The following is a 24,965-nucleotide window of genomic DNA, read 5'->3' as shown; positions in this document are numbered from 1 at the left end:
CCCACTCCAATGTGAGACCAACAGGAACTCGGTAGGGAGTCTCACTGATGGATTGGCAGAGAGACACTACAGGCACCAATAGCATCTGTAGAGTGCATGTAAAGGTGAATGGATGTGGTCAGTGGAGATACATATCTTTATTGTTTCAGAATTCAATGGCAAAGTTACGATACAGCAAACTAGCCAATTGATGCTGTGCTGAACTGCAGCATAGCCTGAACATTCACCATGCTCCAACCTCCTGTTGTGGGGGCCACCTCCCTTCCCCTAACCTACTGGGGATGTGCAATCCAACGCAGCATTGGGATAGGCTGTGGACCATTCACAAGGATACCTGGAATGGTGTTCTACCTTTCCAAACTGAATAGAAATTCATTTGATTGTCCAGTTGTCACTGCTGGACAGGTAAATGGTGCTAGCCTCAGCCCATTTCGGGCAAAAGCAAAAAAAGATGCTGAATCATTGGAGAAGAAATACAAGCTTATCAAATTTACTCTCATCCCTGCTTTCAAATCCACCGTTCTGGGAATGGAAAAATCTGCCCCCCCACCGCTAACCCCCCCCCCCCCCCCCCCACCCCCACCCCCCCACCCCCGCCCCGGTCACCCCTCTTCTTCCCATGACTCACAAAACTGTCTCAGTCTAACTTTCATTTTGTTGGATTTTCAAGCTGTGAGTCTCCTTTGCAGATTTGGTTTACTTCCACATCATACCGATCTTAGCCAGGATTCTCTCCCAAAAAATTCTAAATGCCGAATTCGCTTAAAAACTGGAGTAACTCCCACTGGTTTTTGCTTAGCAGGATTTTCAAAATGAATCTGCCACATTCTGCGTACTACAGGGGGATTCAACTGAAAATCTGGGGGCAGGGCCTATATCCACTGGAGATGCCGGCAGCATAGCGCTGAGCAGGTCACTGCACATGCGTCGATCTGTCATAGTGGAGATCAGCACATGTTCAGTAGCCCACACTGCCAGCCTCCTGATCACTGGCCAGCACTGCAACTCTCCATCACTGTATTGCAGCGCTCCCCCCACGCCTTCCCCCATCCCCGGCACCGTACCCCCCACCCCGCCCCTAGCCCGGCTCACCTCGCGCTCCCCAAGCACCCCAACCTGGCAGCCCTGATCTGCCGATTGCCTGCACCTCCTCCCCTGGCAGCCCCTGCAGGTTGGCAATGCCCATGGGACACTCCCCCTTACCCCCAACCTCCTGGGGGGCCTCCAGGGCCTCCATTCGCTCCAGCTGAATTGGGCTGCCGGCTCCCCATTAGTGGGGAGCAGTTTTCCAGCTCTTGTGGTGTCCTGCAGTGTTGTTTTACAATTTAAGTAAGCAATTATGAAAATAACTTACAAGGGAATATTTTCCTGAACTCTGTGCCTCGCACTGCCGTTGTAGATGGTTGGCCAATAATTGGGTAACTGTCGTCAATAATTACATTAGTTTTCCACTTCAGTGATGTCATAATCAGCTGCACCTGACACAGGCTGACTCTGGTGAGAGTATTTTTATAATAAGTAATTTTTTAAACAGTTACATTGTTTTCATGTGAAAATATCAACAATTCCAGTACAGTTTGACAGGTAAGGTTGTGTCAGCCTTCAAATTTACAGTCATCATTCCAGCCCTTATCTTCCTTCTATGGGTGTACCTGCATCTAAAGTTTTAAAGTTTATTTATTGGCTCAAGTAGGCTTACATTTGCACTGCAGTGAAGATACTGTGAAAATCCCCCAGTTGCCACACTCTGGTGCCTCTTTGGGTACACTGAGGGGGAATTTAGCATGGCCAATGCAGCTAACCAGCATTCTTTCAGACAGTGGGAGGAAACTGGAGCACCTGGAGGAAACCCAGTGCAAGTGAATATCTAAACAATTCTTAAATGTTACAAGAGTTTCAGACTCAAGTGCCCTTTCAGGCAGTGAATTCCAGACTCCCACCACTCTCTGGGTGAAAGTTTCTCCTCAATTTCCCTCTTAGCTATTTACCTCTTACCTTAAATCTATGCCCCCGGTTACTGATCTGTCTACTAATGGAAAAAGTGCATCCCATCCACCCTATCCACGCCCCATAGAGGTCTTATACACCTCTATCCAATCCCCTCTCAATCTTCGCTGCTCCAAGGAAAAACCTAGCCTATCCAATCTCTGTTTCTAACTCAGCTCCTGCCCTGTTTGTGATCAGAACTCCCCACTTACCTGATGAAGGGGCAGAGCCCCGAAAGCTAGTGGTGTTTGCTACCAAATAAACCTGTAGACTTTAACTTGGTGTTGTGAGACTTCTTACTTTGATACCTTCACAGGCTTGTTGAGTCTCCTGAAACAGTGTCCTGTAAAGAGGCCCTTGTGCCCCAGTTAAATCAGACCAAACTTTATCAATTTCAACTTAAAGCCTTCATTATGTGTTGCAATCTTCATCATTTTCCTGGTTATATTTCTATCAATATTATCGTTATATTCTTCCTATTGCTTCTATCATGACATGACTATGCTGAAGATTCAGGTTTTGAAACAGTAACATAGTTGCTCCTTCCTTGATTCCAGGTGTTTTCGATGACATGCAGTGGGGGTGCTATTTACACTGGAAAGGCTGAAATCAGTGGGTCTTTGCTCATGGGCAGTGGCCCTGAAGTGTCATCCTCATGTTTGCTGGTCATCTTGATTAATGGCCATCCCAGGACCCCCGCAGTGCCGCCCCCTAACTCCCCCACAGCTCGATTGCAGTCCCCCCCCCACCCGTCCATTCGTGGGCCATCTCCTTGTCCCGGCCTGCCCCAACCTCTAGACCCTCCCCCCCAGCAGTGATCATCCCCCAGCCACCCCCACCCCCCCCCAAGGCAGACCCTCTCCACCCCCAGCAGACCACCTACAGACCTCCCCTCCCCCCCCCCCCCCCCCCGGCCACCCCTGCTGACTGACCACATCCCCTAGACCACCCTGATTGTTGGCCTCATCCCTGTCCCCATCAATTGCAATAGCAGGGTGGCAGTGGGACCTCCCCCCCCAACCAACAATTACCCCAGCTCCAGCATGCCCCACCCCCCCAATAGCCCCCTGCCCCTTTGACACTGCCCCATGCTCACTGCGCAGCGCCAAGGTGCCCTCTGGACAATGACACTTTGCCCTTTGGGCAATGCCAAGGGTCACAGGCTGACAATGCCAGGGCACCCATGCCCAAGGGACACACCCCCCCCCCCACCCCCCGCCCTTACCCCTTGACCCCCTGGTGGACTCCGATTGCCCGCCCTTCATTCCAGTGGGATTGGGTTGCTCATTCCCTGTTAGTGGGGAGTTAGTGTAATCCCTGCTGGAGTGAAACTCTGGCAGGGGTGAGAGATGCTAGGGGGCCTAAAGATTTCAGTCCTGGGTCTGCTAATGACATTTTAATAGTATATAAAATCCTATTTAAATGCCAGCCCTGCCTCCCAGCCGACTTCCAGCGGCACACAGATACTACTGGAAATCTGGGCCTGGGAGACAGATGCATGGAGTGAACATTTGCAGGAACTCCATGAATCGGGTGATGTGCAATTCTCCCGGTCTGCTAAAACATTAGCGCAGTGTGATGAGAAAATTGTGGCCATAGTTACACTTCAGATGGGGCAAAAGTTCAGCCACAGAACTGGATTCTGATTGAATAACCCCAACAGGATCGGCTTATATAGGAACAAGGAGAGCTCTATACAAAAGCCCTGGAGGATGGGAATCACGCTCGGACCTCATCCGTGCTTTCAGCAAATTAACTCAGCAGTCACTCTGTTCTACCACCATTGCCCAGTCAGCTATTATGGAACATCATCTTACAATTATGTAACATCATCATGATGTACTTCGATCTTATCAGAATACAGCACCAAACACATTGTGAATGACGAGCACATTCCTTTCTCTAAGCCGGTGGAGAATATCTTACCACTATTGCCACAGTGTTCCTGCGGCCTGGAATCAAAAGCTTTCCTCTCAACACCTGGCATTCCGCTGCCAGCTTTGTCTGATAATCTAAGAAATGAATCACTAATCCAATAGTAATACAGGGAATGCAACAGATAAATATTATTCTTTTCCAATTATAAACTTTCTATCTATAAAATCTTCCCAAACACTTGTCAGCACCAATGCAGGATACCTCAATGCTGGAATAAAACTGCTGCAGGTGGAATTTTGACTAGCCCAGAAAATAAATCTACACAGGGTAAATACGTGGGGTTAGGGCCTGGGTGGGATTGGTGTTGGTATGGGCTTGATGGGTGAATGGCTTCTCGCTGTACTGTAGAGATTCTATAATTTCCCCACTGTATCATTTACCATCCAAGGCTTTCAATTATATAACACACCCTGATAGGTGAAATACAGAACAACAATGTTCAATTCATTGTCAAAATGACAATTCATCCAAACATGGCTGGATATCCCTGGCCATGGTAGAGGATTGGCAAGAAAGAGTTCCCACCTGCCCATGCTCTCCCATTGTCCCATGACCACTTATTCTGTGGGTGGGGGAAGTTGGTTAATTTAGTTTGCAAGATGGCTTAAGGGCAGAATCCTCCTCTCTACTGTTTCTCTGTGCTACAGAGGCTACAGCAATTTAAAAGCTGCTGCTTCTAAAGGGCCAGAGAGATAGGGAGAGGAAAGAAAAGAACACTTTGGAGTCAGAGCTCAGGCAGCGACTCTTTTTATTGAGGGGAGGTGAGTGGATATCCTCACTTCCTGGTAGAACTCCATTGCCAGAGAATGATGACAGCTATGGAAAACACTAGCCCTTGCCTACCTCCTCACGTATGCTTATAATGTTAGGCACATGCCTAGAAATATGATACAGCAGCACAGTGGTTTGCACTACTGCCTCACAGTGCCAGGGATTCGGGTTCAGTTCCTGGCTTGGGTCACTGTGAAGTTTAAGGTTCTTATTTATTTATTGGTGTCACAAATAAGGCTTACATTAACACTGCAATGAAGTTACTGTGAAATTCCTCTAGTGAATCCTAATTTATTCAAAAACTCACAGAAAGGCTGTAAATCAGCCCAGGGAGGCATACAGAACAGCAAGTCTACTAAGTGTCAAAGGCTCTTTTTAATAATAATAGATCCCAGGCCACATTATCAGTACAATTCCCCTAGGCATATAATCTATTGTGATACGCTGCAACTGCAGAACAATTCCTAAAAAATAAGTCAAAGCAAGAAGTCCAAAACATTTATTAAACAAGGTTTCTTTTTAATGTCTCTAAGGAAAGCATTGTAATTACAAATATGTAACAACATAACAATGATCAAATATCATACACAGAAAATTGATATACTTCATTGCAAACAGTGCACTGCTCCAGAAATGTTATTACAGTCTTGTAATCTTATTAATTAACAACTGTAATTGTATGAATTCAACAGAGAACAAATACTTCAATTTTTAGAATAATGTAAACACTGCATATGCCAGCACTAAGTTTTTTAAGTGTCTTTATAAGTGTCACAAATAGGCTTACATTAACACTGCAGTGAAGTTACTGCGAAAATCCCCTAGTCACCACACCCCATTGCCTGTTCAAGTATGCTGAGGGAAGATTTAGTATGGCCAATGCACCTAAACAGAACGTCTTTCTGACGGTGGGAGGAAACCGGAGCACCTGGAGGGAACCCACACAGACACAGGAAGAACATGTAAACTATGCATAGACAGTGACCCAAGCCAGGAACTGAACCCGGATCCTTGGTGTTGTGAGGCAGCAGTGCTAATCGCTGTGCCACCATTTCATATTTCTAGGCATTTGCCTAATGTTATAAGCATGTACTATGTTGAGGAGTAGGCAAGGGCTGGTGTTTCCTAGCCATGTTGTGTTAGGATCTGTCGTGGGAGATTGGACAGCCCATCTTAAAGTCCACTGACTGATGGATGGCAGGACCAGATAATCCAGGCAGTGGGCGTGGCTTGAAAATCCCACTCAAGATCTTTTCATTGGGGTCCTTAATTATCTCATCATAAGATGCAGTGGGACAGCGCCTGGGGTCTGACTTCACCAGAACACATCTATAGAATGACTAAAAAGCTGCTCAATATGTCAGGAGCAGGAGCCCAAGAAGTTACCAATGTTGACTTCAACAATGCTAGCTGGCAACAGGAAGGATGCTTTCAATAACAACAATTTACATTTGCATTTATATAGTGCCTTAAATTTTAAAGTTAAAGTTTAAAGTTTATTTATTAATGTCACAAGTAGGCTTACAGTTACACCGCACTGAAGTTATGTAAACAAAGTAAAATCTGTCAAGGCACTTCAACGGAAACAAAATTTGACACCTAACCAAGTAAAAAGATATTGACTCGAAAGCTTGGTCGAAAGGTAGGTTTTAACAAAGAGCCTTATAGGTGAAAAGCAAGTTACAGAGGTGGAGAGGCTGAGGGAGAGAATTGAAGAACGTAAGGCTTAGGTGACTTAAGGCACAGCTGCCAGTGGTGGAGCAAGCAGAGATGCTTAATTGGGCAGAATTGGAGGAGCACAGATACCTCAGAGGATTGCAGGGCTTAGGGGAGGTAACAGAGCAAAACAAGGGAAGGGCCACAGGCTATGATAGGATTAGAATTTTAAAATCAAGGTGTTGTTTAATTGAGAGCCAATGCAGGTCAGTGAGCGGAACCTGGTATGAATTACGACAAGTGCACTGGAGGTTTGGAATACAGTGGAGGGTTGAAGACAGGTGGCTGACCAGCAGTGCTTTGGAATAATCAAATCGGTAGGCAAATCTTAAAGTAACAAAGGCATAGATGAGAGTTTCAGCAGCAGAAGAGCTGAGTAGGCATGGAGTCGGGCGATGATGCCGAGCCAGAATTAGACAGTTTTAGTAATTCTGCAGATATATGATCAAAAGTAATTACCACTGTGGATGAGTTGTTCTGGTCATGTGTGGCATTATCATAAAGTGTTCAGGAAGATTTCTTTTATTTTGTATTTCCAGTGAAATCAGAAACAAACATTGAACGGATTGCACCCCTCCCCCTCTCCACATCCACTCCCCACCCGCCCCATCCTGACATTTTAACATCTCTCTGCTCACAGGCTGACCAGCCTGCTGTGTAATTATCATTCCAGTACTTCATGCTTTGAAATGATAATCTTCACTCTAAATCCTGGCAAGAATCTTCCTGAACACGTTACAATGCCAGTGCACCTAACGACCCAAGCCAGCTTTGCTCATTATGTTCAAACAGGGTTTGGCACTGGATTTGAAAATACAGCTCAATCATGAGATCTTGTGTCGAGCATGATTCCATGAACTGGCATTACATGACACTTGTTTTACAAAGGTTTGACATTTCCCATTTCAGTATAGATAACTGGCCTGAATTTGTGATTTATTAAAGTAAAATTGCTTATTTTAAAAATATTTTAAAATATAAAAACTGCAGGTGTATAGCAAAAAAAATACCGGATATGCACATCAGGCCGAACAGAATTGAATAGGAGAGAAGGCAGACACTAACAGAGAAGGGGCTGGTGATAAAGAATTTCAGTGGCTATCAATATATCAAAAAAGGATGGATGAGCAAACTTCAATTTTCTACCAGGAAACAGCTGAGATTCTCCACCGCTTATGCTTTTTTTTGCCAACTGGAGACTTGGAACATATTTTTTCCCTCCAGTAATTTAGGTTTTGTTTGGTCACTACTTGCACCTTACACAGTTAATTATGGGAAGATCATGTAAACTTTTTCTCACAATCTTTTGTTTATTTAACTTCAGTGTAAATCAGGTACCTCTTCAGCGACAATTCCTTTATATCTAAAGGAAAGAAAGCAAAGCAAACATATAACAGTTATTCATTTTTCAATTTCTCCCTTTCTCCTGTAGGTCAGTTTTTTTTGGTATTGCCAGAGATCCCATGCACACTTTGATATCTACTTGAGTAACCATTTTTCACATGTGGTGGCCCACAGGTTATTGGCCACAGAGCCTATCACCACCCAACCCTGTTCTGACCTTACCTGATAGCCATTCACATTGTTCAGTTGATGGATACAAGACTAACTTATTGCTTGGCTACTTCCCGTGGGTGGCTAAGTTCACAAGTTAATACTTTGTAACAGTCCACATTTCCCTTGTTAACAGTTCCTTTGACAGGTCTGTGGGGTGAACTTTCAAATACATTGCCCAATGAAAATATTTAACAGTGGGTATCTTAGCTGTTTTATTTCCATCCCTACCTAGGGGGAGTGAAACTCCTATCTCTGTGCATTCCTAACTGTGTTCCAACACCTGATAGCACTGGCTATCTCCAGAGTCCCTCAGGAGAGAGGGAAGTGTGCTATTTGTTTTGGCCGATGTGGCTGTGAGGTTTGCAGCATGCTAAGTGTTTGAGGGTGAGGCGAGGTTTATATGTGTCAGGTGTGAGTCCTGACTGATAGAGATTATTGATGGCTGAGCAACAACAGTGTGGTGTACTGAGCAAAAGCTTAGGCTAGTAGTTCAAATGTGTGTAGTAGGCGCAGGATATGACATTTGAAAATCCATTCAGTGGCCTTGGCCATTCCTGTCAAGTCACTCAACTTTTTGTTGCACTGCATCCAGGTCAACCAAGGGCTATACTGTACCGCTGGTAAACCTTAAGTAATCCCTCGCTACCATGTGCTGCTATTATTCCGTATTCCCCAACCTCCAATCAACTGTTGAATGACTTCCAGCACCTATTCCAGCCACTAGGCACTTACTTCCCCTTTAAAAGGTGCATTAACCCAGATTACTTTTAATTTTGGGGCCCCCGCTGAGGTGTGCAGTCACTCAACAATGTGGTTAGTACTGACTGCACACTGTTAAGTATTTCACTTAGATAGAAACCATCTGATTTTTATAATGGGCATCTGCAAAGGCAGCAATGTGAAAATTGTTTCCTCACCATCTCCATCCCAAGTCACCACTTGAGTTTCCCTGTGGCATCAACTGAAAACACATTTGGTGTTTTCTGTGGTGACTTTTTTTCTGCACACCTAAACATTCAAACTGTCGCTAAAATAGCGCTAAAATATTTCATAAATGTACAAACAGAATTTGTCACTTCTCTTTTCTCCTTCATGTTCTTTAATGTTATCTATCATTTATAGTATGAGGTATAATCAACACTTTTCTCATTTTAACATGTTCCCTTGTTTTAGAAGTTTGAATGGAATCATTGTGACAATGTCAAGGCCTTAAGCCCTTTGAATAGACATGTGTAAGTACGTTTTGCCAACACCCCACCTCTGCAATTCAAAATCAACACAAGACTATTGCAAAACTACAGCATACCCACACAAACAAATATTGCCAAATACCCTTATTGAAATATAAGGAATGTTTGTTGCCACATTACTTTAAACAATTGTTCCACTGTAATCATGAACTTTTGTCTAGCAACAAGAAATTCCTATGTTAAAGAATCATCTGCTCAGCAATATTCAAAGTGTTCTTATTCTTAGTGACAAAGCAAACTCTTTAATCATAGAATCCCTACTGTGCAGAAGGGGGCCATTTGGCCATCAAGTCTGCACCAACTTTCCAACTGAGCATTTTATCCAGTCCCACCCAGGCCCTACTCCTGTAACCCACATTCCTGTAATCTACACATCTTGGGATGCTAATAGGCAATTGAGCATGGCCAATCCACCTAACGTGCACATCTTTGGACTGCGGGAGGAAACTGCAGCACTCAGAGGAAACTCATGCAGAACGAGTTGAATGTGCAAACTCCACCCAAGACTGGAATTGAACCCGGGTCCCTGGAGCTGTGAGGCAGCAGTGCTAATCACTGTGCCACCATACCACCTTAATATTTAGACTATTTGAAGAACAAATCAAAAACATAGTTTTTGATAAAACAACATTCTTGTTAGAAAGTGATTTTACACAAAATTCTGTGTTTCATAGCTAATAAATTTATTTTGAAGAGTAGTAATTGTTCTAAAGGTGAGAAAGGCAGCAGTGAATTTCATACAGCAAGATCCCGTGTGTGTCAATGAGATCAATTACGTGCAGAAGGTGGCCATTCATAGAACATAGAACATAGAACATTACAGCGCAGAACAGGCCCTTCGGCCCATGATGTTGCACCGACCAGTTTAAAAACAATGACCCTCTAACCTAAACCAATCCCTTTTCATCCATAAACCTATCCACGGAAACGCCCCCAAACTAGGCGCATTTACAACTGCAGCAGGCAGGGCATTCCAATCCCTCACCACCCTCTGGGTAAAGAACCTACCCCTGACATCCGTCCTATAACTACCCCCCCTTAATTTAAAGCCATGCCCCCTCGTGCTAGATTTTTCCATCAGAGGAAAAAGGCTATCACTGTCCACCCTATCTAAACCTCTAATCATCTTATATGTTTCAATAAGATCCCCTCTTAGCCGCCTTCTTTCCAGCGAAAACAACCCCAAATCCCTCAGTCTCTCCTCATAGGACCTCCCCTCCATACCAGGCAACATCCTGGTAAACCTCCTCTGCACCCTCTCCAAAGCCTCCACATCCTTCCTATAATGTGGGGACCAGAACTGCACACAATACTCCAAGTGCGGCCGCACCAGAGTTGTGTACAGTTGCAACATGACGCTGTGACTCCTAAATTCAGTCCATCATATCTGCACTAGTTCTCTAAATGAACAATTCACCTAATGCCATTCTCTCACTTTCCCCCCATAACCGTGCACAGTCTTCCTTTTCAAATAACATCCAGTTCCCTTATGAATGCTTCAACTGAACTAGCCTCCACTAGGCTGTGCATTCCAGACCCTGACAACTCGCTGCGTGAAAGATTTTCCTCATATTGCCTTTGCTTCTTTTACTTTAAATCTGTATTCTCTGGTTCTTGGTCCTTTCATGACCTCTCACGATTTCAAATGCCTCAATCAAATTTCCTCTCCACTTTTTCTCCAAGGAAAACACTCTTTATAACTGAAATTCTTCATCCCTGAGACCATTCTCATGAATCTTTGTTGCACTTTCCCCAATGCCTTTGCATCCAAAGCACCCAGAACAAGACACAATCCTCTAGCAGAGGCCAAGCTAGTATCTTACACAAGTTTAACATAACCTTCTTATTTTTGTAATCTATGCTCCTATTAAGAAAGCCCAGAATACCATACGCTTTTTCAAACATTCTCTCAACCTTTCTTGCCACCTTCAATAACTTATGCACATCGATACTCAGGTCTTCTTTATGTTCTTTTACCAAAATGAATCACTTCACAATTCTCTGCATTGAACCTTGGCTGCCATCTATCCGCCTGTCCCACCCTCTTATCTATTTGCTTTTGAAGGCCTACACTATCCTCCTTACACTTCACACAATATAAATGCTGCAGTTGAAGATGATAATGACACCAGGGGAACATTTTGCTCTTGTATTACTTCCATGGAATCTTTTACATCCATTAGAAAGAACCAGACAGGATCTTAGTTTACATCTCATCTGCAAGATGACAGTTCCCACATTGTACCCACCACCCCTCAGTGAAGCACTGGCACGTTAGTCTGAATTATGGGTTCATGGGCAGAATTTTTACCCATGACCGGGCTTCTGCGCCCCCACCAATCAGGGCAACACCATTAATTGGCTGGAGATGAGATTTCAAGCCTCCCTCTTCTTGCAAGTCTCACCTCAGATTGGCAGGGCAGCTTTGTGCTACTGGGACTGATGGCCACTGTAGGGATTACAGAGTCAAAGTGCCAGAGACAAGGCACAATAAGTGCAGGCTGGGGTGTCAGGGCAGGAGGCCCTGGGCAGAAGTGAGGGTGATGGGAGTGAGGGAAGGTAGGGTGTCATGATGATTTGAAGGCAAAAAGGGAGGAGGCATCCAAGGATCTCAGACCTTGGAGAGTGAGGGGCCTACAATGGAGTTGTTCTGTACTGTGCCCCCAGCTTTGCCTGATGCCTGGACAGTGTAACTTGCAGTGCTCCCCCAAATACCCCACCCAATGTCCTCGAAGCACCTTTGCCTGGCTTAGATGGGAAGGAGTCTTTATTAACATTATTTGGCCACTTAAGGACCTTAATTGGAGCATGGGCAGGTGCACTGTCCTGGGTGTCATCTACTCTCCATAAAACTGTAAACAAGTCATGGGGAGTGCGAGAGCGCAGCGGGAAGGCAATCTGGGCAATTTTACAGGCCTGCACACTTGTAAAAATTAGCCCCATGTAGTTGGAGTGAGGATTGAATCCAAGGTAATCAATTACTATGATGTGGCAGTTAATACTTTAGGATACGTTTTAGCATTTATTTGCATTTTTTTTTACGGCAAACATCATTGAAATGAATAAGTAGTTTTGGAGCCAGTTCCTTCAAAGGTTGAATTTGAAATTCTCTGCCACAATTTAACAGTTGACACAATGGTTTTCTATTGATAACTCCTCATTGCTGTTCCTACAATTGTTCATCTCTCTATGTCCCCCACAGACACAGAAGATCCCCATAACATTATAGCAACCATTAACATACTGGGCGATCAGTCAATGCAAAGACTAACATTATGAATATGAGGTGAATATTTCAGCTACTTACGTATTTATTGCACATTGCCTATGACGCTTCCATTTTCTTTTGTGCTTCATATTTTTCCTAATGTAGCAAAACAATGCAATTCTGTTACGTATTACTCTTCACTTGTGCACAGACAGGCATATACAACAGAAACAGAAATGATAAATCACTTTGGAGCTGAGAAACTTATTTAATTTTGGAATTTTGCTTGCTTCTGCCAAGCATATATTTGATTTTAAAATAAAAACAAAACGCTGGAAATACTCAGTGGGTCAAGCAACATCTAAGGAGAGAGAAACAGAGTTAATGCTTCAAATCCAATATAAGATTTATAAAGTTTTTTTTTAAGTATATTAACTTTGCAAGCAGACTTGCATTAAGTCTGTAATTAAGTTACTGTGAACATCCCCCAGTTGCCACACTCTGATGCCTGTTCAGGTACACTGAGTGAGAATTTAACATGGCCAATGAACCTAACCAACATGTCTTTCAGAATGTGGGAGGAAACTAGAAAATCCAGAGGAATCCATGCAGACACAGGCAGAACATGCAAATTCCACAGACATTGACCCAAGCCGGGAATCAACCCCAGGTCCCTGGGGCTGTGAGTCTGCAGTGCTAAGCACTGTGCCACCTCCTATTTGACTCTTCAGAATTTTGGGGTTCCAAATTTGGCACTTAGTTCGGAGGCTATTCCCAAAAAGCAGCAATGTGGGCCTCTCTCCAGGGCAAACCCATCAATGAATATAAAAAGTAAAGTAAGTAAAGTTATTTATTAGTTACAAAGTAAGGCTTACATTAACACTGCAATGAAGTTATTGCGAAATTCCCCGAGTCGCCACACTCCGGCCCTGTTTGGGTCAATGCACCTAACCAGCGCATATTTCAGAAAATGGGAGGAAACCCACACAGACACGGGGAGAATGTGCAAACTCCACACAGACAGTGACCCAAGCCAGGAATCAAATCCAGGTCCATGGTGCTGTGAAGCAGCAGTGCTAACCACTGTGCCACCCTGCGGAGTGCACATCCTGTGTCACATGGGAATTCCAGAATTCCATGTCCTGGCTTACAGTAAGTGCAAAAGTGTTACAAGCTGCAACAGCTCCAGCTTCAGCTTTTAGAGTTTGAGCAGTAGATGTTGGCACTGTGGTGCATCCATAATGCTGAAAGATTCATCGGTAGCATGTTTATAGATGTGGGCATGCTGCAGCTTAAGAATATGCAGGCAGAGAAAGAATGGGTGATTGTAAGGCAATCAAGGAGCAGGCAGGTAGTGCAGGAGTGTTCGGAGTGGTTCTCACTCTTGTGGCACTCTGAATACTGATGAGAGTAGTATGGTCAGAGCCAAGTCCATGACACTTCAGCTGGTTCAGCTGTAAAAGGGGAGCAGGAGGAAGATTGAAAAGTAACAGTGAAAGGCAATTCTGAAGTTATGGGAACAGGGTGCCTGATACCATGGACAAAGTTATCACTCAACAGCTGAAGAACACTCTGAAGAGGGAGGGTGAACAGCCAGGGATTATGGTCAACATTGGTACCAGCGACATAGATAGAAAGAGGGATGAGATCCTGCAGGCAGAGTTTAGGAAGCTAGGAGGGAAATTGACAATCAGGGTTTCAAATGTAATCATCTCGGGATTACTCCCAGAGCTATGTGCAAGTGAGAATAGAAATAGCAGGACAGAGCAGATTAATGTGCAAATGGAGAGATGGTTCAGAAAGAAGAATTTTAGATTCCTAGGAACCTGGGACAAGGTCTGGGGGAGATAGGACCTGTATAGGCAAGATGGGTTGCTCCTGAACAGAGCCAGAAGAAGCTTCTTGTGAATTATTTGTTAGTGCTATTGAGAATGGTTTAGATTAACTTGTAGGGATGTGGAAACCAGCAACTAATATCAGGGAGGAACACCAAAGTGCACTGAGAATTGGGAGGGACAGATAACACTAGAGAAGGAATGAGTAAGGCATTAGATGAGGTCAGAATAAAAGTTAATATAATAAAGTCCAAATTAGTATTACTGTGTATGTATGTGAATGTGCACAATGTAATAAATAAGATTAACAGGTCTCAGCACAGTAAATCATGTGAAAATGTTGTGGCAATCATGGAGATTTGCCTCAAAGAAGGAAGGACTGGATGCTAAATATTCCTGGATACAAGGTGTTTAAGGAGGACAGGGAAGAAAGTGAAGGATCAAGTTTGTTTGTTGATTAAAGAGAACATTAGGGTGCTCTAGAAAGAGAATATCTCAGAAGTCAAGGACAGAATCTACTTAGCTGGAGCTAAGAAACAATAGAAGTACCATTACATTGCTTTGTGTAGTCTATAGAACATCAGTTAGTGGGAAAGATATTGAGGAGCATATTTGCAAGGAAAGTGCAGAGACGTACAAGAATTATAGAGTAGTTATAATGGGGGGGGAGGGGGATGCTTTAATCCTAATATTGCCTGGGATAATGTGTTTCGGAGAATTTCCCATGTAAATATGTTTCAAATCCAACAAGTAAGGAAATATTTCTCGACCTGATCCTTGGGGAACAGGTTGGCCAAGGGATCAAGTTTAGTAACAGAACATATAGGATGCAGTGACCATTGTATCACTTTGGGTTGACCATGAAGAAAAATCAAGAGCAATCCAGAGTAACAGTAGTAATTATTTGGTGGGATGGCAAACTTCAATCGTGTGTGCAAACAGAGCTGGCCTGGATAAATTGGAATCTAAAATTGGCAAGCAAAATTGTAAACGCACAATAGGCTACTCTCAAAGAGTTCTGGTAGAATCAAGCTATATTCCCGTGAGGGGAGGAAGGTCAGGGAAACTAATCCAGAACTCCCTGGATGACAAAAGTAATAGAAAGTAAGTAAAAAGATGCATATGACAGATGTCAGGTGAATTATTAAAATTGAGAATCAGTCTCAATATGGAAAGACCAGAAAGAAATTGAAAAAATACAAACAAGGGAAGCAAAGGGAGCGTATGAGAAGAAATTGGTAGCTAACATTAATAGGAATCCAAAGGTTTTCTAGAGGCATATGAATAGTAAAATGATAGTAAAAGGAGGACTGGGACAGATCCTTAAACGTCACTTACACATAGAGGAGGAGGGCATGGCTGAGATGCTAAATGAATAATTTGCATCTGTCTTTACCAGGGCAGATATTACCCAAGTCATAGTGAGAGGAAGAAGTTGAAATATTTGATGGGTTAAAAAAGTGATAGACTGGTTGTACTTAAAGTTGATAAGTTAACAGGACCAGATGGGATGATCGAAGGATATTGAGGGACAAAAGAAAGAAAACTATGGAGGCATAATTTTTCAATCTTCTTTTAGATGCAGGGCTGACACTAGAGAACAGGAAAGTTGCAATTGTTTAAAAAATGGGAACAAAGATCAACCCAACAACTACAGGCCAATCAGTTTAGCCGTGGTATGAAGGAAGCTTTTAGAAATAATAATTTAGGACAAAATTAACAGTCAATTGAGTAAAAAATGCAGGTTAGCTAAGGAAAGCCAGCTTGGATTTGTTAAGGGCAGCTCACGTTTAACCAACTTTCCTGAATTTTTTTGATGATGTTACAGAGAGCACCCAATAGATATTTGATAAAGAGCCACACAACAGACCTGTGAGCAAAATTAGAGGTCACGGAACAAAAGGGACAATGGCAAAGGGATAATAAATTAGCTGAGTGACAGGAAACAGTAGTCACATATGGTTGTTTTTCAGACTAAAAGACAGCTTTTAGTGGGGTTTCCTTGTGGTCGGTGTTAGGATCTCTGCTCTTCTGGATAGTTATTAATTATCTAGTCTTTAGTGCACAGGGCACAGTTCCAAAAGTTGTGGATGACACAAAATTTGGAAGTATTGTGAACTGTTGAGACGGATGGTATAGAACTTCAAAAGGACATAGACAGGTTGGTTGAATAGATGGAAAAATGGCAGATTAAATTCAATGGAGAGAAGTGATTCATTTGGTAGGAAGAACACAAGAAATAGAAGCAGGAATAAACCATATAGTCTGTCGTGCCATATGGCCAAAGCCATATTCCAAAGCAGGTAGAAGTGCAGATGGACCTGGGGGTATATCATCAAAGTTGGCAGAGCAAGTTGAGAGTATGATTAACAAAACTGTACACCATTCTGGATTTTATAATTATGGTCATAGAATACAAAAGCAAAGAAATTATAGTACTGGTTTGTCCTCAGCTGGAGTATAACATCCAGTTCTGGCCACCACACTTTAGAAAGAGTGTGAAGGCATTAGAGAGAGTGCAGTAAAGTTTCACGAGATGGGAAACTTCAGTACCATAGCTAGATCAGAGAAGCTGGGGCTGTTCTCCTTGAAGAGGCATTCAAAATCACGAGGAGTCTTGTCAGAGCAGGTAGGAAAAAAGCATTCCCATTGATGGAACCATTCAGTGGTTCTTTGGTGTAAAGATCGAGAACCAGAGGGCACAGATTTAAGGTGCTTGGCAAAAGAAGTGACAGCAAGAGGTTAGGATCTAGAATGCACTGCCCGAGAGTGTGGTGGAGGCAGATTCAATTATCGTTTTCGCAAGAGAATGCGATCATTATCTGAAGAGGAAAAATTTGGAGGACAATGTGAGTATTTGGAGAGAATGGTGAGTTGCAGAGAGATCTGGCACAAACAGAATGGGTAGAATGGCCTTCTGTGCTTTAAACAATCCATGATTCTGTGATTATACATTATTATATTTTACAACAAGCACAGCAAACATGTGGAATTTCAGAGATTTAGATCTTCCCTGATGAATCATCTCACTATGCACATTTTCTTTTAGTATATTTAGTATTAGACATGTAACATTTCCTATAATTAGCCAAACAGAAATAATATTATCAAATCTGTGGCCATTTTCACTTTTAACTCAAAGTAATTTGGATTGACATTTTGCCATTAAAGACTCACCCTTCCTATTGCCACCTGAATGCGTCGAGGAACATCTGGTATGAAAGTTGACAGCAGATATTTCACTAGAAACACAGAATGCTGGAAGAAATAAAAGATATTCTCTTACATATTCACTATGTACCATTTGTTAAAGTGCATAAGCTACTGCAGTAGAAAGTGTGCTGTATTAGTACAAATATATTTTCAGTAAAAGCTAAATGGCTCATGATCCTGGAAATTCCTTCCTAACAGCATTGTGAGTGTACCTACACCTGACCTACTGCAGCGAATGAAGAAGGTGGCTTATCACTAGCTCCTCTAGGAAGATGGACAACAAATGTTAGTCTTCTAGTGTTGCTCACACCTCACAAAGCAATAAAAATAATTGGCAACAGAAGGAGATTTTCATCTTATCGCTCGAGTCCAGGTCCTGGAATGAAAGACCAGCATTCTACCCACTGCACACCCCAGTTCCTTGTTCCACCATTTCGTCCTTATTATCAAAAAAGCTACAAAAATTGAAATGTCACAAGCTTTTTCCCTCCTTCAAGAGATTTATCAGATACGTTGATATATATTTTAAATTACAGCACATAATATCAGTAAGATTAGTTATTTTGTCTTTTTCCAAAAAGTATTGTGACTGAAGTTTCTCCAGCAGATTATGTAAATTGGCATTTACTAAAATAATTACCATACCTCAAACACAATCAGGATGATAAGCTTTTCATGAAAGGGCTTATCCCTCCCGTAGTCTGCAGTAAATGCGATCAGGCAGCCATTAGTCACCACAGCTACGTTATTTATTAGATCCAATATTGTGAACCAGTGGCCTGACAATACACAATGTATGTTAGTCATGATCCATATCCACAAAGCAGAGAAAAACATGGTGCTGTAACATTTTACAAGCAGTAGGGGGTATATTTTCCCATTTAAGCCTTTTTTTAAGTTTAGTTTATTAGTCACAAGTAGGCTTACATTAACATTGCAATTAAATCTCTTAATCCCCTAGTCGCCACATTCTGGCACCTATTCAGGTACACTGAGGGAGCATTTAGCATGGCCAACGCACCTAACCAGCATGTCGTTTGGAGTGTGGGAGGAAACCGGAACACCCAGAGGAAACCCACGCAAACACAGGCAAAATGGACAAACTCCATGCAGACAGTGACCTAAGCCGGGAATTGAACCTGGGTCCCTGGCGCTGTGAGGCAGCAGTGCTGACCACTGTGTCATTGTGCTGCCCCCATATGTAATAACCACAGAGAAAGGAACTAAAAATGGAAAACTTGTTAAAGAGCAGTAAGATTCATTTCCATCATTATTAATGTTTTTTAAAGTTAACCACTGGAAATTTAAAAAAAATTATTGAGGCATACACACGTGTTTTTGATGATCTTAGCATAGGAATTAAATATTTTAATATGAAATTAGATTTGTCAGCATCTGCATCTGTGTTGATGGAATGGTTCTCCAAACTTTCTAGCCTGGTGGGATGCAGGGAGCGAGCAGCCTGGGGATATAGACTGGTACAAATAACCCCATGCTGATGAACAACATCAGCACTTTGTGGCATGTTTCAGAGCAGAATGGACAGCCTGTGTAGTATGATCACAAGAATAAGGTGCATAGAGAATGTTGTTATTCAGGGTAAATAAATCAAGATTTGATAAAATTAATAGTGCTGCAAGGATATGACTGATTGAATAAATAAAGTGAGTGCCACATAAGGTCTGTGTTGTCAACTGGGAATAGCCTGTATTCAAATTTGTTCCAAGGAAAATTTCGTGAACAATAATCCTTCCGAGTGATGTGATTACTTACTGATATGAAATATGTGATAGATTGTATCTGCACTGACAAACACTGGAGCTTGCACAGAAACTGTGTCAACCTTTACATAATAAAAGATGCAGCTTATATAAAAACAGCAAGTAGCCCAAATAATTCCAAAGAATTGGGCAGGCCATTTTCTCTGTTCAATTCATGAGTTGCCAGTCATAGGTAATCCAGATGCTCTCCAATAATAGCTCTCAAAGTTGGGGTTTCGTTCTTGGACAGTACAGCTTTAAAGAACTTCAGTCATGCAACAGATTGAAGAAGTCGAGGGCCCTATTTTACCATTTTGATTTTAAGTGCTGGGCAGACTTGAAACTGGGAGTCTTTCAGATCCGATTTTAAGACCTGTTCTCAGGCACCCGTTACGCACTCTGCCTGAAAAAATATCAACAAGTCGGAATCGCACCTGTGGGAGGGGCTGAATGTGCCCGAAACCCTGCCGCTCCGATCAGCGCCTGGGGGAGGGGCTGAATGTGCCCGAAACCCTGCTGCTCCGATCAGCGCCTGGGGGAGGGGCTGAATGTGCCCGAAACCCTGCCGCTCCAATCAGCGCCTGGGGGAGGGGCTGAATGTGCCCGAAACCCTGCAGCTCCAATCAGCGCCTGGGGGAGGGGCTGAATGTGCCCGAAACCCTGCAGCTCCGATCAGCGCCTGGGGGAGGGGCTGAATGTGCCCGAAACCCTGCCGCTCCGATCAGCGCCTGGGGGAGGGGCTGAATGTGCCCGAAACCCTGCAGCTCCGATCAGCGCCTCCAATTGCGCACACACAGAAAAGAAATGATAGGATGTTGCTCCCTGTCACATTCTTCCCAGGCCAGGTAATGCCTCCCCCTAGCCCCCATGGACATTTCCCCATCCCCACAACATTATTGATTTGATAAAGTGCTCAAAATAGTCTGGACAGAGTAGGTGGGGAAAATCTGTGCCCACTGGTGGAAGGATCAAGAAGCAGAGGACACAAATTGAAGGCGATGGGCAAAAGAAACATTCAAGATGTGAAGAGAAAGTTTTTCACTCAGTGAATCATTAGGATTTTGAATGCACTGCCTTGAGGCAGGCTCGATCAAGGTATTCAAGAGCGAACCGGATTGTTACTGAAAAGGAAGAAAGTGCAGAGTTATGAGGAGAAGGTGGGGGAATGGTGATACAGAGAGCCAGTGTGGGCAAAGTGGGCTGAATGGCCTCCTTCTATACTGTAATAATTCTGATTCTGTAAATGAAACAATGTTAAGCTCATCAAATTTTCCCATTACAATGAATGTAAAAGCTTTAGTTGGATTCTTTTAGAGATTTCTTGTCAGAAAAACTAAACAACAGGGTAAGCTGAAATACTGCGCATTGCTCAATACTTGCTTTCCCAAATTGTTTTAACTTTCAAGTTAAAACACAATTATAAATCTAAAGGAAGTATAAATGTAAATAATGCAAATCAGATTACACTTGCCAGTATGCCCTATCAGGTGGCAGGAGATGGTTTTGGTGTTGGAGCAGCTGAACAGTGGGGACAGTCCGAGTGGGTGTCAGGAGGGGAGCGGGGACAGAGGAGCAGCTGAAGGTGTTTTTGGTGGCAGTACACTAACCCCAGTGACACAGGGAAAAGTGGGGAGGGCAGTAACACTGTCCATTGGCTGCATCTCAGTCTAGAACAGAAGGGAGAGTGGACTAGTGAAAATTGGTGTGCAGGTACATTATCAGCATGTAGGATGTGCAGGCCACAGAACAGGAACTCTCTGATAAACTACCTAACAGTGAACAATGCAAAATTGAATGGATATGGTGTTGCCTATCTTATCAGCAATGTTATAATGAAACAATGTTAAGGTTAGTGAGGAATTAACATGTTATTTACAATCTCAACAAGTTGTAACACCTCTTTGTATAGACGCCTCCTGCAGTTTCCTTCACTACAGCACTAATACAACAACAGCAGCGTGTATCTATATAGCACCTTTAATGTCATAAAACTCTCCTTCACAGGAGCATTCCAAAACAAGACAGTGAACCATGTAAGGAGATAGTAGGTGACAAAAAGCTTGGTCAAAGAGGTAGATTTTAAGGAATGTGTTAAAGAAGGGAAGCAAAGCAGTGAGGCAGGGAGGTTTAGGGAGGAAATAAGAGAGCTATGGGCCTAGGCAACTGGAAGCACAGGTATAAATGGTGCAGCTATTAACATTGGGGATGGTCATGGGACCAGAGTCAGAGGTCAGCGAGCTAGGTGGTGGCAGGCGATTGGGATCTGGTGTGAGTTAAGACACAGGCAGCAGAGATTTGGATAACCTCAAATTTACAGATGGTCAAATGTGAGAGACCAGCCAGAAATGCATTGGAATGATCAAGTTTAAAGATAACAAAGGCATGAATAAGATTTCAGTGGCACATGGATTAAGGTATGAGCTAATTCGGGCAATATTATGAAGATGGAAATGAGGTCTTGGTGATGGTGCAAGTATGCAAATATGAATCTTATCTCGGGGGCAAATGTCATGACAAGGTTGTGAACAGACTGGTTTCATCTCAGACTGTTACTAGGGAATGGGATGGACCCAGTAGCTGGGGAAGAGAATCTGGAGTAAGGTATGAAAACAATGGGTGGAACTTTCCTGACCCACCCACTGGGGAAATCATAGTGGGCGGGACAGAAAATCTGGTGGACTCTTTAAAGATCCGTTGACCTTGGGAGGGAATTTCCAGTCCTGGGATGCTCATCCAGATGTCGGATAAGCAGTCTGATAATTAATGGTCAGAGCAGGGGCAGGGAGGGGAGTGGGTGCAGAGGAATAGTTGGAGGAGTCCTTAGTGGTGGTACATTCTCCAGTGGCACAGTACAAGAGCCAAGACAGGTGGTGGTGGTGAGGTGGAGCTGTGTGTCATCAGCGTGAATGTGAAAACTAACACTGTGAAGTTGTTGAAGAGCAGCATCTAGATGGGCAATAGGAATGGGCCAAGCATAGATCCTATCTCTATGATAGTGAGAAAGACTGGGAACTATTCTTCCAAATAATTTCTAAGTGTTGTCCCTGGTGAGAAAAATTGGTGAGATTCCACCGGGTGGCTCAGTGTGATCCAGATCGCAATCCACCCACACTTAGGCCAGAATTGTCCAGCCATGTATGCACCACTGCCGCTGCAAGAGAGGACGTAGAATTTGGCGCTAAGCCAAATTTGGGGTGAGAAGGATGATGAGAGAGTGAGGTGGGGCAATTGAAGTTGCTGCCTACAAAGGGCCAGCACTGAATGCCTCAATAATCTCATCAGATGTTGACAGGAAAAGCATGGAAGGGAAGCTGGAGATTTATCCAACAGGGAATCAATGTCAATTCCTTACCAAGATCTTGAGCCATATGAGCGATGGGACGTTTGTACATCCGTAACAATCGTTTAGCGTCCACATGTATATCGCAAAAGATGGTTGAGAAGAAAATAAATGGTCCCAGTGGGAAGGAGACTGCAAAAAGCTGTAAACCAGATAGCAAAGAACTTAAAAAACTATCTTCAATTTAAATAATTCATTGTGGTCTGTCCAAGATAAATTTGAACATTTCAATCACAACATTCTACATATGTTTTATTTCTCAAACTGAAGTCACTGCATGTCCTCAACTACAGATGAATATTCTAACGTATTTTACAACGGACCAAAATTAATTGTGTACTGATTTATGGAGTGGGATTTTCCCCAACCCCGTGACGTGCTTTGCAGTGTCAGAAGTAGCCCACCACTGGCCACCAGTGGGATCTTCTGATCCCCACCACTGTCAACAGGGTTATCTACTCAATGCATTCTTGCCACTGGGGAGTCAGTGGTGAGAGTACACTCTTGGAGAGGCCAGAAGGGTGAGAATGATGAAAAATTCTGGCCATAATATTTATTTTTATTTCACTTTGTAAAAAAGTAGAATGTGGGTTATCACAAGAACAAAAACACAAGAGACATCTCTGGAACACTTTTAAATTGAACACAATAGTGCTTTTCATCAACATTGCAAAAAACAATCAACATCATATACATTGATTTTGAATGGCAGCTGTACATCCTGTAAATAGCTAACAACTTTTCTTAGGCATCTGCTCTCAATTCCAGATAATTGTCACAAGAGCAGAACTTTTGCTTGGGGTCTAGGATGATGTTGCCATTCCTAGATACATCTTGATCTCTGTAGGTAAGGAATATAGTATTTATTAATGCACCTAATTCCTGTATCTTTATGAACTATACTGGACGCAATCCTTTGATACCACAGGTGGGAGTCTGGGTATGTCTGGCCACTCCTTGAGTACATTCAATGTTTTGGCATCAACTATTTCCTATGATAATGAATTCCACAAGCTCACACTCTTTGGGTGAACAAATGCCTCCTCATCTCTGTCCACTTTGGTAGGAAGAATGGTAGGAAGGACTATTACTTACGTGGCGAAAAACTGCAGCAGGCGACGGTGCAGAGGGACCTCGGGGTCCTTGTGCATGAGTCGCAAAAACCCAGCTTGCAGGTGCAGCAGGTGGTCAGGAAGGCGAATGGGATGCTGGCCTTCATAGTGAGGGGGATTGAATATAAAAGTAGGGAGGTCTTGCTGCAGCTGTATAGGGCATTGGTGAGGCCGCAGCTGGAGTACTGTGTGCAGTTTTGGGCGCCGCACCTGCGCAAGGATATTTTGGCCCTGGAGGGAGTGCAGAGGAGGTTTACTAGGCTGATACCGGAGTTGAGGGGATTGAGCTATGAGGAGAGGCTGAATAAACTAGGCTTGTACTCGTTAGAGTTTAGAAGAATGAGGGGAGATCTCATTGAGACGTATAAGATGATGAATGGGATGGATAGGATAAAGGTGGAGAGACTCTTCCCGCTCAGAAAGGACAGTAGGACTAGGGGGCACAGCCTCAAGATAAAGGGGGGGGCGGTTTAGAACGGAGTTGAGGAAGAACGTCTTCACTCAAAGGGTGGTGAATCTCTGGAATTCTCTGCCCGTTGAAGTGGTGGAGGCTGCCTCGCTAAATATTTTTAAGAAGCGGGTTGATGGGTTTTCGATAAGAGAGGGGATTAAGGGTTATGGGGAGAGGGTGGGAAAGTGGAACTGAGCCACAACAGATCAGCCATGATCTTATTGAATGGCGGGGCAGGCTCGAAGGGCTAGATGGCCTACTGCTGCTCCTATTTCTTATGTTCTTATGTTCTTATGTTCTAAATGGCCTACCCTGAATCCTCAGACTGTGACCCCTGGTTCTGGACTCCCCTAAAGGGAGAAGGGATGGTGCAGTGTTATATCTGCCTTGCGGAGTTCCTGTTTGCAACAGGCAGGGACCTCATGGTTACATGTGCACCAGGTTTTCTGACATCATAACAATGCTAACATTATTTTCTGATCATACTGCATGACTGATGTACAAGTTAGTTGCTGCATTTACCCACAAAAACAGCAGTGGTTATATTTCACAATAATTTATTTGCTGCAAAACACTTTGAGATGTCTTGACTCTGTGACGGGTGCTTTACAAATGCTGGTTTAGTTGTTATAATTTATTCTAAGTTTGAATTTAGCAGTATGAAAAGCTAAGATAACCAGTCCCACTGGTGAAGTTATTGCATGGGATGTGCACTTCCGTCAAAGAATAGCAAGGGGGGTTCATGTCTCAGGTTTGATTAATTCTGTAATTTTGAGGTCAAATACCTATCAGTCTATATTTTTTTAACCTATAACTTGAATAATGAGC

At 43.3% G+C, this 24,965-nt stretch overlaps 1 protein-coding gene across 1 annotated transcript in view; it reads right to left on the bottom strand.

The window, feature by feature from the left end:
• Positions 1-3,792: 3,792 nt before the first annotated feature.
• Positions 3,793-24,965, bottom strand: part of LOC145349063 (anoctamin-7-like) — a 59,246-nt gene continuing 38,073 nt past the window's right edge. The window contains exons 17-21 of the mRNA XM_080197343.1: positions 22,587-22,716; positions 18,120-18,253; positions 17,439-17,519; positions 12,526-12,582; positions 3,793-7,774 (exon numbers count right to left, since the gene is read on the bottom strand). Of these exons, the coding sequence (XP_080053469.1) occupies positions 12,544-12,582; positions 17,439-17,519; positions 18,120-18,253; positions 22,587-22,716 (384 nt within the window). The 3' untranslated portion in view covers positions 3,793-7,774; positions 12,526-12,543. The remainder of the gene's footprint in view (positions 7,775-12,525; positions 12,583-17,438; positions 17,520-18,119; positions 18,254-22,586; positions 22,717-24,965) is intronic.

The sequence above is a fragment of the Carcharhinus amblyrhynchos genome, chromosome 10 (genome assembly GCF_965287045.1).
Source record: "Carcharhinus amblyrhynchos chromosome 10, sCarAmb.v2.hapA, whole genome shotgun sequence".
NCBI lineage: Eukaryota > Metazoa > Chordata > Chondrichthyes > Carcharhiniformes > Carcharhinidae > Carcharhinus > Carcharhinus amblyrhynchos.
This window is presented reverse-complemented; position numbering and strand designations above follow the sequence as displayed.